General features: G+C 35.3%; 1 protein-coding gene across 16 annotated transcripts in view; it reads right to left on the bottom strand.

The window, feature by feature from the left end:
* Window positions 1–13,415, bottom strand: part of LOC105484451 (RAB GTPase activating protein 1 like) — a 796,528-nt gene that overhangs the window by 575,074 nt on the left and 208,039 nt on the right. For all 16 annotated transcript variants that reach the window (XR_011607830.1, XM_071069699.1, XM_071069706.1 and 13 more), the window contains one exon: window positions 574–724. Coding sequence is in view for 15 of the 16 variants with exons in the window: in XM_071069699.1 (XP_070925800.1) it covers window positions 574–724 (151 nt within the window). In the remaining variant the exon portion in view is untranslated. The remainder of the gene's footprint in view (window positions 1–573; window positions 725–13,415) is intronic.

Below are 13,415 nucleotides of genomic sequence, written 5' to 3'. Positions count from 1 at the left end.
AGAGTAGACTAAGTAATTAGGTGGTGAGACCTAGGGTGGTGAGTCTAGGATCAAGGCCAACACTTACCTTTACTTATGCTCTAAAACCAGGTATTTAGACATAAGCAAAGGAATTTACAGTGAAACCAAAGGCCCCTGACAGAAAAAGGGCAAGTATCTACATCATTTAAATGTTAGGTGACATAAACACAGAAGAATTTTTTATTTCATTTTAATGTTATTATAAAACTATAATAGAGTAACTATGTATGATTATAACTATATAAATCTCATAGAATTTAAAAAGGTTGAGAAGTTAGAAAACACTTGAAATATAAATATATTCCAATTTGGTAAATAGCTATTATAAAATCACTTGAATGAAAAGATGAAAACCAAGGCATACAGTATTCATAGATGACTAAGTGCATTGTTTACCACCACAAGTATTCAGAACAAAAGGTAGAAGTACTGACTTCATGACCTCAATATATTCATGAAGAAGTTCAAAGCATTTATGGCTTACGGGAGCTATGAAAACTAGGATTTATTTAATAGGTCATCCAATGAAAATAATATGAAATAACTTCCTACCTTTGTGATAAGAATTCGGTATCTATCCAGCATTGCCTGGTTGTCATGGCAGCCTGCCAGTAACTGCCATACCTCTGCCCTCAATGCTTCGGGGACACCACTCTTCACCAGAGTAGATAGCCCTTTTGGTCGTGCACCAAGGTTATTGTGCCTGAGAAGACAAGAAAATAATCCATTCACACTCCCTTTATAACTCCTGAACTGCTGTTGCTATGAAAAATATACTAGTTTATATAAAAGTGTAAGCTTGGCTCAAGAGAAAACTGTTTGCGGCGGGGCATTAAACAATAGTACTGCTTAAGCTCAGTTATGTCTTCAACTTTTTTTCTTGATCTCATCTTCTTTATTGGTGAACCAGATAATTCTACCTCCAGGAAAAGCTTTTTCTTCCTCTTATTTACTTTTAAAAATCATCCTATGGACTTATTCATAATAATGAATGTTTTAGTTATATATTGCTAGGCAACATTCCAAGGCATAAAATGAACCATCTGAATCCCCTGAAATGAATGTACAGCAAGCTGGACAATGATGTGTGGCAGGGAATAGGGTTCAGGAAATGATGTTGAAAATGGACCACAGGCCTATCACACCTTGACTATACCCACTTCTCTGAGGCCAAGCTGAGCTGGGCCAAGTGCCAAAGACAGGCTCCACAGTATAGGAGACATAAGGCATACATATTACAGTCAAGTTTTATGTGGCGGCCACATCCTGACTCCAAGGTCCTCCAGGAAGCCCTGTCTCTTGATGACCTAACTCGGAATTCTTTGTTCCAGGATAAACTTAGATATCAATGAACTTCCAAGTTAAAACGACCTAAGATAGGTTTTCTAGTAAGAAGAGTTCATTATTGTTTACATGTCTGAATTTGTCTCCCTGACTTGTTACAACAGCAAGTGCTCACTAAAGGAAGGACCTGGCCCTTTCCTACAATCACCAGAACTTACGCAACAACTCCAACTTGCTGGGGAAGCAACATATATTTATCAGGCTTTACCACATCCCGAAGGTGTGCGGCGTCAGAACAAAGGCAAAGATCTCTCCTCCTAAAATCAATGATCACAACATAGTAAATATGCTACTATGCACATCTGACCAAGAAACGGAATTGCATATCTCAATATTGTGAATGTAATTTCATCTGTCATCTTTTTCTGGGTGCCTAGCTTGAATCTGGAACTATATTCTATGCCTTTTTGCTCAGACTTTACTTTTATTTGCTGCTCACTTTTTATCTCTTAGAGCTGACTCTGGTGCAACCACTGGGACTCCAAACCTTGACAATGTACTCTGGTTTGATCTAACACCCCAGGCTCTGGTTTCAAGTTTTGAGCCTCAAAAGTCATAAAAGCCACATGTCTATTTTCTAAAAGTGACCTCCCAGCTACTTCACTAGATTATACACACTGTTCCACCTCTAGCTCAAACCCCAGTATTGGCATACCTTCCACTGAAAATATATTCCTTGCTTTTCCCATACTGTCATAATTGGGCTATCTCAGAAAAAAACTAAAACTTCCACAACTGAAACAAGTTCAAGTAAACTCATCCCAGTAATAATGTTAGTAAACCATCAGATTTAATGGTTTATTTTAGCCTTTTCTAGCTAAGCTTTTGTATTGTTGGGTTAGAGAAACTAAGCTGATAATACTGATAGGCTTGAAGCAAAAATAAACTAGAGACAGGTAGAGCTGATATGATTTAACACCTTAAAATAACAGTTATGGTGCCAAGTGACAAAAGCAAGTTTCAAATTAGTAAATAGGTGTTAGTTTAAATACACCTACATACCCACTATTTTGAAACCTGCTTTTACACACGCCTAGAAAAATAATAGGGAAGAACATACTCCAAAATATCTATGTAATAGAATTAAGAGAGAAAGTAGCCCTTTTATTTTCCTATGCTGTCTGAAATATTTATAATAATTTTAAATTCTTTCATAATCATTAAACACAAAAAGTCATTTCAATTCTTTAAACTTCTCTCATGGCTTTAAATTAAAACATAATTTCAGTTAATTTGGAAAAACACTATAGATAATTATGTTTCACAAAATATATCAAGTAGAGGAAGAGTATTAATTATTCTTCAGAAGACTTCCACCTGAATAAACTATTTGACAAAGAATATTATGCCACAAGAGAGCCAGGATTAGTTATAAAAGGATCTTTTTGTAATTTAATGTTTGGCTCTGATTATACTTTTGAATAGGAAAAACATATGGGTTAAGGGTATTAGTATAGAAAATTAGGTTAATTAAAAGCAATGATGTACAAAAAGCAAAGTTCATTCCCTCTAAAATTAAATGCAAAATACTTTGAATTATGAGTCCAATAATTTATAATATCATGTAAGGGAAATCCAAAGTAGTTAAATATAGTATATGTTACATGTTATATAGAGATCAGCAAGACATCACTGTGTCTCTACAGCTATTAAAACTCCAATAAATTTAATTAATTAAAACTCCATGTCAAAGAATCCTTTCTTGGCTGGGCACAGTGGCTCACATCCATAATCCCAGCACTTTGGGAGGCTGAAGTAGGCAGGATCGTTTGAGCCCAGGAGTTCAGACCAGTTCCAGACCAGTTCCAGACTGGGCAACATGGCGAAACCCCATCTCTACCAAAAAAAAAAAAAAAAAACACAAAAAACACAAAAAACTTAGCTGGACATGGTGGCATGTGCCTGTAGTTCCAGCTACTTGGGAGGCTGAGGTGGGAGAATAACCTGAGCCTCAGAGGTTGAGACCAAATGAGCTAAGATCGCACCAGCTAGGGCATCGGAGTGAGACCCTGTCCCAAAATTTAAAAACGAAGAACATTGAAAAAAATCATTTCTTCAATGGCACGTATAATTCTCCATCATACTCTTACCCTGTGCAACAAATTTCAAGAATTGGTATAGAAGCACTATCTCTATTTCTTACCCTCCAATTCCTTCCTCAATTCAGTTCAACATGGCTTCTGCATCTCTCCTTGAAAAGTTTTCACTTAAATGATCTATGACTTCTCTCCATGTTCCACTGGATTCAAGACATACTTTCAGTCCTTTCACTGTTGACCAATCTGTTTCCCTTGGCTTCAGTGACAAAGCACTACCTCTTTATCCACCTTCACAAACTCCACTGTTGATTGCTTCTCCTGTTAACCTCTTAAGTGCTTAAAGTTCTCTCTCTTTACTCTTGCCCTTTTCTTTCATTCTTTTGTCTTTAGGCATTATCACCTATAAACATGTATCCCAAGTTCCAGAAGCTCAAAGGTACCTCAAAATCAGTATGCCCAAGTCTGAACTCAGTTTCTTCTCCCTAAACCTGGTCATTTTCCAGGGTATTCCACCTCAGAAACTGTTACCACAATCCATCCTAACTGGAAACCCAGGAGTTATTTTTGCCCCATCATCTATTACTAATCCATCACCAAGTCTAATATATCTTATTTTCTCAACCTCTACAAAGTTCATGCACTTCTATCTCAACTGCAACCAACTTTATCCTCCCTAAACCTCTGCAATAGCATCCTAACATTCACTGGACCTACTACAACATATTTCCAATATTGTAGGCAAAATGAAAATAACAAGCAGCTTGGTTAAATATTCGGTTGGCCCAGATTGTTTTGTATAATGATTTAACTGTAATATTTTATATAATGATATATAATAATGATTTAACTACAATATTTTAAAGTTTCAGTATCTCTTCCTACACATGCAAACACACATACATACACATACTCCTTAAGATTAATAGTCAACAGTCCCCAATGAATACTTTATCATAATATAATCCAACTCCATTGATTCAGTTTCTAGCTGACCCTTAGCCACTTGTTTGGCCAGGCAAACGAAAATGTCTTTTCTCCTCTCTTAACAATTGAAGCACCATTTATCTTTAGAGACTAACATTTAAAAAGAACTGAGTCACTCATAACACTGCTTAACAGCCTTATTTTACTGGTTATCCCAAGTAACAGTACAGCAATTATACCGCATATAGCACCCTATCACTTGAGAGGCACTAATAAATATTAAGCCAGATGCTGCTAGTATATATCTATGACCAGAGAAGATCCAAATAAATAAAACAGAAATTTATAAAAATAATCATTGCTTTCAATATTTCTGATTAAAATGTAACTACACATTGTCATTGCTTTAATACATTAACTGTAGCTATCAGGAACTTGAAAATAGGCAACTGGTTATGATACCAGCTGAACTCTACCCTAGAAACAAGATGGATACCTAATACAATTATTTTCAAAGTCACACATAAATCAAGTATCTATTAATCATACAGTAATTGGCTAGGTTTTAATGCATGAATAGAAACTCCACAAGGGCAAGAATCTTTGTCTTCTTTACTTATATATCTTAAGCACCTAGAAGCAGTGCTCTGCATATAAAAGGCATTTAATACATTTTTGGTAAGTGAATAAATATAATTATGAAATGAAATTAGTATCTCAATTACAAAAGCTAAACAAAAAAGAATGCTTTTTTAGAAGAAAACATTCTCACTGAATTTAATAGGATCAAAAAAATGCCACGGACTCATCTAGTGGATTTCCTTTGCTTTCAAAGAGGATTTTCTTGAAACTACTTAGGCATGTAAGAACTCTACTTTTAAAGGTGTCTACTGGGGGATAAAATTTCAAAGGGAAAGAGTTATTTCTAACAAAAACAGCAGAAAAAGCAAGAGATGAGGGGGATAAAAGTCACTGAATATGACCACTGAAAAGTCACCAATGGAATTAGAGAAATTTTGATAGGAGGTGGAAGTAGGTGGCTATTAGATACGAGAATATGACACCAGCAGCATGACCCATTTGAAAAAGTTCTCTCCAGAAAAGGAAAGAACTACAACTGAAATTAAAAGATGAGGTGGCATCAAGAAAGGTCAGAGATTTCTCCATCCCACAATAATGAGAAGAACTACATACGGAGAAGTTATACAACCTACATTAAGAAATGTTTCAAGAAAAAGGATAGATTAAAGGTCATTATGAAGATGAAAAGCATACAGATTCTGAATACATTTTCCCACTCTGATGATAAGTAATTAAGAGCCATGAAAAATACAATTAAAATGCCTATTAAATAAGTATCAATTTTATCTTATTCAATAAAAGAGAATGACAGATTTGAAGGTGATTTTACTCGATGTAATAATCCAATACCCAATTTTTTTCCTCCAATGTTCACTTAGTCTTTCTGGTTAGAAAATCTTCTTGCATATTCTTCCTGAAAAAAGTTGACTTATGGCTAAGTATTCACAGTGAGCACTACCTTTTTTTTTGTCTTTAAACTTTTTCAAGTTTTCCATGCATTTCAAAACCTGAAGCAGTTATCCAGATATTATTCTGCCTAATCCCTTAAATAATTTAAATAATAGTTAAATCATCATCATTACCATTCTGAATATATTCAACATATGAAGAAATATTGCTACCACTTTTAGTTTTGGTTTTACAAGTTCTCCCATCACAAATGATTTTTTTTTTCTCTCTCTCTCTCTCTCTCTCAATTTTTCTTTCTTTAGTTCACATGCTTTTTTCATGCAGCTATTTCTTCAATACACCTTTAACTCCAATCTGCTTTAAAGACCTCCAGTACTGAACTTTTTATATAGTCTGTTCTTAGTTTTCTTTTCTATATTATTTTTTTCTAATGATTTCAAATTAGTATTGAAATATTTTTCCTTTACATCTTTCTGATAGTATATTTGATTATAAGAATTCTGATTTTATTCATGTTTTGCTTGTTTAATAGAATGATCTAGCTATTTAAGAGTAAGTTCAAAATATTTTCAAACACATTTAAAATTTCACTGAGTATATATACTGTCTCCTCACTTTAAAAAATATTTCCACAAAGCACAAAGTGTAGGACTCCACACGACAGGTGCTTTACCTACATAAATCACAAAAAAAGTCTGTATGTAAATGCCTACCTATTTTTCCTGAGACTTAGAAATCTCTAAATCGAATGTTTCAGAAAGAAATTCTGAGCACAATTAAAAATATTTGACAATCCTTGTATAAAAGACATAGTAGTTTAAACTTCTATAGTTTAAGCAAATGTTACCCTTTTCATATCATGACATAATTATAATGGCCCAAATAAAAAAAAAATTTGAATTGTAAAAGATGCAACAAGTTTTCTAAAGGTCTAAGAATCAATTGTCTTAGTTTTTAAAAACATTTCCCTCAGACCTTTAAATAATTTCCTCAAGTCCATTAATAAAAATATTATTAGAAATATTTTATTTCTGAAAAAAATGTACACTGAATTTTGGCTGAGAAACTCTGTCAATTCTACCTCAAAAGTCTTTTCCCATTTGGAGCCTCCTCTCCGTACACAGGGTCTGTGAGTTTGGTATAAATATCATCAACCCATGCAATTACCTCCCAATTTGTTTCCTGTTAATCAATGTTCTTTCTACTCCAATATTACCTTCCCTCCCCGCCAAAGAAAAACAAACAAACAAACAAACAATGGGATCGCAGCTTAAAGAAATTTGTTAGATATTGTCTTTATTGAAGTTGGGCAGTAGGCGCAAGAAGCTTCATTGTACTATTTTATTTCTGTATACATTCAAAAATGTCCATTGGGTCTACAATGCTTTCAGAAGGATTTATTCATTATATCACAATTTTCTATTTAAAGGTCTACACGCCTCTATAACATGGTAAACCTTGAGGGTAGAAACTATGTTTACTCATCTTTAAATCAGCAGTGTCTGTTAAAGTGCCTAAGAAAGAATAGATGATTAAGATTTAAAAGTTGAATGAATAAATGAATGAATGAATGATGAAGTGACTTGGAAAAAAGTGGTCAAGAAATGTGAAAACAGTCTCAGTGTTTCAGTAACTTTGTTAAATAACTGTTATGAGTATGTGTTCCCACCCACATTGATTATAAACCTCAAAGGTAGAAACTATGTTGTTTTCTATGTATCTCTAAGAGCCTAAGATGATGCCTCATAAATTTTCATTGAATCAAGTAATAAATCTTGCATTTTAGAAACTGAGTGGAGATCTCTATTTGGCTATTTATTTAGTCATCAAAAGATTTTGTTTTCTTATCCACCATACTGCCATTCTCATAATCTCTCTTTAAAATCATGACCAGAAGCTTCAAGTACTACCTGGGCAAGAGTATCAATTTTCCTAGTTTATTCATTCACTCACTAGAACTTCTACACGCTCTTATAAAAACTAATCTAGGCCAGGTGCAGTGGCTCACACCTGTAATCCTAGGACTTCGGGAGGCCCAGGCAGGCAGATCACGAGGTCAGGAGTTCAAGACCAGCCCGGCCAACATGGTGATACCCCACTTCTACTAAAGACACAAAAAATTAGCCAGGTGTGGTAGCCCACACCTGTAATCTCAGCTACTCAAGAGGCTGAGGCAGGAGAATCGCTTGAACCTGGGAGGCAGAGGTTGCAGTGAGCCTAGATCGTGCCATTGCACTCCAGCCTGGGTGACAGGGTGAGACTCTGTCTCAAAAAAAAAAAAACTATTCTAGCAAGGTACCTATATTTATAGAAATGGCAGCCTGCCCACCTGGTTAAAAATGTTCTGGCTCTAATGGCCAGGCACGGTGGCTCACACCTGTAATCCCAGCACTTTGGGAGTCCAAAGTAGGTGGATCACCTGAGGTCAGGAGTTCGAGACCATCCTGGCCAACATGGCAAAACCTCGTCTCTACTAAAAATACAAAAATTAGCAGGGCGTGGTAGCACATGCCTATAAATCCCAGCTACTCGGGAGGCTGAGGCAGAAGAATCACTTAAACTTAGGAGGTGGAGGTTGCAGTGAGTCGAGGTCACCATTGCACTCCAGCCTGGGTAACATGAGTGAAACTCCATCTCAAAAAAAAAAAAAAGAAAAGAAAAACAGAAAACACACACACACCCACACGCACTTCTAATTCTAAAACGAGAGTGGTTTAGATTCAAAAACTGGCTCTGTCATTTACTTGACATGATCATGGGCAAATTACTTACTGGCTGTGAGATCTTGAGCAAGTTACTTACTTGCTGCCATTATATTTTCTGTATTTTTACACTAGCTACCTAACATAGCTATGCCTCAGTTTTCTTATCTCTAAAATGAAGATATGATAATACCTACCTCAGAGAGCTGCTGCAACAATTAACATGGAGAGTGCTTAGAATAGAACCTGGCACATAGTAAGTGCACCGAACTGTCAGTTATTACCTTTGTAGCCACGCCTCACCTTTCCTTCTGTTACAATGAGCTACCTCTGCTTCCAAATTCAACCCCTCCACTAGTCAACATATACATCTTTTCTTGCCATCAACTTATCCTATAATTATGTCCTCTTTCTCTGACACTATCAAGTTTTCTCTGTTACATCCTTTCTAACAACATACAAACATGCTATATTGCCCATTTAATAAAAAACTCTCAACCCACATCCACTTACTAATGTGTCCTCATTTCCTATCATCCCTTTATAGCAAAACTATTTTTAAGAGTTATCTATATCTGCTGATTTCCAATCCAGCTGGGCTTTCATTCCTGCCTCTCCATTGAAACTGTTCTTAAGATCACCAGTGACACCTAAATTGTTGAACCCAGTGGAATTCTAGGCTTCATTGGACTTCACCTATCAGCATCTGATTACTGTCTCCTTCCTGATAGACTTAGTTTACTTGATTTTTATCTTTATTCTCCTCCCACCTCACTGGTTGTGCTTTCTTGGGCTCCTCTGCATGATCCTCCTCATATTTCCAACTCCCAAACACTGGAGTGGTCGGGGGTGCAGTCTTTGGATGATGTCGTCATCTAAACTCACTCCCTAAGTAATCTCACCCATTTCATTCTAATAGCTTTAAAAACCATCTATATACTGATGACTCCCAAACTCATATTTCCTTCCCTATCTTTTCCTTGAACTCAGTGTTATATGAAAATGACTAATGGACATAGTCACTTGGATGTCTTAAATGCATCTCAACGTCTCCAAAATCTTGATTTTATCCTCCAAATCTCTCTTCTTCTATATTTGAGTAAACAACAAGTCTTCTAGTAGCTCAAGCCAAAAACTCTGACATCAGTGGCCAGTTATTTATTTTTCTCAGGCCACACAGAAAACAGAAGCAAATACTATCATTAGTCTCTTAAAATATATCCAGAATCTGATCACATGTCACCCTCTGCTACCAGCATGGTGCAAAACATAATTATCTCTCCCCTGGATTATTTACAATAGCATTCTACCTATTCTGCCTGCTTCCATCTTTGTTCCCTTTTAATCCATTTTTCACTGGGCAGTCAGAATAATATTTTTAAAATGTTTAAATCAGAATATCTCACCATGACATGATCAAGACACAAATTATTCAAGTAACATTCCCAGGGTTCAAGATGAAGCCAGATATAAGATAAATGAATCTGTGTATAATCTAATGGAGAATATTACAACTTAGATTTCTTAAAACACTATATAAGATAAAAATAACTACCAAATATAGATCCAAATATAGATATATAAAATATTCATAAAATTGGACAGAAATCTGTAATGGTGAGAGATATTTCATTCAAAAATTCAGCCAATAAATATGAATTGAGCACCTACTATACTCTAGGAACTAAAACAACAGTGACTTTAAGGAGGTCATGTGCATTTGACATAACTTTGCAGGATAAGAAGAGAAAAGTTAGTTAAGACAGAGTCACCAATGGGTATGCAAGGTATAATGAAGGAACTGTTGTGACAGGAGAAAAGAACACACTTCAAATAGCCATCTATGTATAAGACATAAATTTCCTTTTTTTCCTCTTTTTTCTTTTTTAGATTTAGTGATACTATTCTTGCTTCAGCACCTACTAGCAGTTAAGACTCTGGGCTTTCTTTCTTTTTTGCCATTTATTTAAGGCACAATTTATACAGAGTAAAATTCACGTTTTTAGTATACAATTCTGTGAGTTTTGACAAATGCAAATAGGTGTGTGACCACCACCATAACCAAGATATAGCATAGTTCCCTCATTTCCCCCATACCCAAATTCCCTGGACCCTCTTGTAGTCAATACCACCAGTCCTTAACAACTACTGACATGCTTCCTATGATGACAGGGTTTCCAGAATATCATACAAATGGAATAACATAGTATTAAGTCACTTGACTTTGGCATATGTCACTTAACATGATACACTTGAGATCCATCAGTTGTGATGTATATCAGTTCATTCTTTTAATTGTTCAGTAGTATTCCATAGAATGAATATACCACAGTTGGTTGATACATTTACTTCTGAAGGACATTTGGGTTGTTTGCAGTTTGGGGTAATTATGAACAAGGCTATCATAAACATTCACATACAGGTTTTAATTTCACCTTGGTAAATACACAGCAGTGGGATTCGAATTGCTGGGTGGTATAAGAGTCTTCAACTTTATAAGAAAATATCATGCTATTTTCCAAAATGGTTGCACCATTTTGCATCTCCACCAGCAACATATGAAAGTTGTTGGATTTGATATGCTAGGACTTGTTGAGGTCTTTTTAGTCTATATTCATGAGGGGCACTGGTCTGCAATTTTCTTTTTTGTAATATTTTCATCTGGTTTTAATAGCATGGTAAGCAAATGACATAAATTAGCTGGAAAGTATTGCCTTCTCTTTTATTTTCTGGAAAGTTTATGTAAAACTTATATACTTTTTTCTTCCTTCCTTCTTTCCTTCCTTCCTTTTTTCTTTCTTTCTTTTCTTTCTTTTTCCTTTCTTTCCTTCCCTTTCTCTTTCTTTCTCTCTTTCCTTCCTTCTCTTTCCCTTCCTTCCTTCCTCCTTTCTTTCTTTTTCTTTCTTTCTTTCTTTCTTTCTGCCAGTCTGTCTCTCTCTCTCTCTCTTTCCTTCCTCCTTTCCTTTCCTCTACTCTTACTCTACTCTACTCTACTCTACTCTACTCTACTCTACTCTACTTTACTTTCTGACAGAGTCTTGCTCTGTCAGTGGCTGGAATGCAGTGGTGCAATCCTAGCTCACTGCAACCTCCACCTCCTAGGCTCAGGCAATTCTTGTGCCTCAGCCTCCCAAGTAGCTGAGATTACAGGTGCACACCACCACACCTGACTAATTTTTTTGGTATTTTTGGTAGAGACGGGGTTTTACTATGTTGGCTAGGCTGGTCTCAAATTCATGACCTCAAGTAATCAGCTTGTGTCGGCCTCCCAAAGTGCTGGGATTACAGGCATGAGCCACTGCGCCCAGTCTTATTATTTTTTTCTTAAATATTTGGTAGAATTTGTCAGTTTGGCCTCAAATTTTCTCTACTGAAAACTTTTTAACTATAAATTCAATTTTGTCAACTAATATAGGACTATTCAGGTTACTTATTTCAAGTAAGCTTTGGCAATTTATGACTTTCAAGTGTTTGTTGATTTCACCTAAGCTTCTAAATTTATAGGCAGTGAGTTGCTTATAATATTCTTTTATATCCTTGTAATGTCTGTGGTGATCTGTAATGATGTAGCCTCTTTGATTCTTGTATCTGTGTTTTCTCTCTCGTTTTTCTTGATCAGTCTAGTTAGATGTTTATCATTATCAAATATATTTATCTTTATAAAAATTAGCTTCAGTTTGACTGATTTTCTGTAGTGTTCTTCTCAACCCCATTTATTTATATTCTTATTTCCTCGCTTCTGCTTGCTTTGGGTTTTTCTCTTTTTTCCTAGTATCTAAAGATAGAAGCTTAGATCATTGACAGACTTGTTTTCTAGTATAATATGCCATGAATTTTAAACCTATTTTGAAATAAGAGCATGCAAAGGCAAAAAAGAAAAGCATAATTTTTTTTCTATATTAAATTTTGTTTATCATTTTACAATATTAACTGCCATGTAGAAAATATTATGAATAAATAATTTAAAATCAAACGAAACTTGATTGATAAAAAGCCAGTATCTGTCTCTACTTCCCTTCCCAACCATTCTCACCTTGCCATTTCTCCCAATAAGCATGTGGACTTTTAACTAAATTTCATCTAAGAATCAAGAAAGTGAGATGTTTGTACATATTCTCTTAAATGAAAGAGCCCAGACTGTTATTGTAAAGTCCTCAAGAATGGTGATATAATCCCAAACCATAAAAAGACAATAAAAATTAAGGTATTTTCTCAATCTAAGGGCTAGGAAAAGAAAAACAAAACACACAAAAAAACTTTGCAAACATTATTCCATTTCTGAAAGACAAAGCATGCATACATGAGCAAGTTTATAAAAAGCTTCACTGGAAAAATGGAACCCAAAAATGTTAAATAACTTGTGCAAGCTACCTATCAAGTTAGCACTACAACTAGAACTCTAATTCAGTTCTGAGTTTTAGCATAATGTATTTTTCCCATTAAATTATATTCCCCTTCCATAGATCTTATCAAGTTGAAATTAGTTTGCCTTTGGGAGTAAATTATGGACAAGAAGAAACATCTTATCCAAAGAAAATTAGTTTCTACAATACCTATATATAGATCTCTAAGAGCTCTTTTGTTGATTAATTTCAACTGGAGTATAAGGTATTAGTTTTAGGTGTCATGTATTTTGCTATACTAGAAAGAATGAATGTGTTGGGCCGGTAAAAAGTAAGCACCCAATTCTCAGTAATGAGAGATCCAGTAAGAAGGGAGCCCTTGTTTTATGAAGTGACCACAATAGAAGACTATGCCCATGTTCTTGACCAGAGAATCAGGGAAAAATAAATTCTGGCCAGAGAGTAGAGCTGCCGCAGGAGACACGTTGCTTATTTCTATGGTGCATGGAGGTCCATGTAAATTCCTAAGCCTTCCCCCAGCAAATAACTTG

The sequence above is a fragment of the Macaca nemestrina genome, chromosome 1 (assembly GCF_043159975.1).
Source record: "Macaca nemestrina isolate mMacNem1 chromosome 1, mMacNem.hap1, whole genome shotgun sequence".
NCBI lineage: Eukaryota > Metazoa > Chordata > Mammalia > Primates > Cercopithecidae > Macaca > Macaca nemestrina.
The sequence above is the reverse complement of the archived record's forward strand: the minus strand, read 5'-3'. Positions and strand labels throughout refer to the sequence as shown.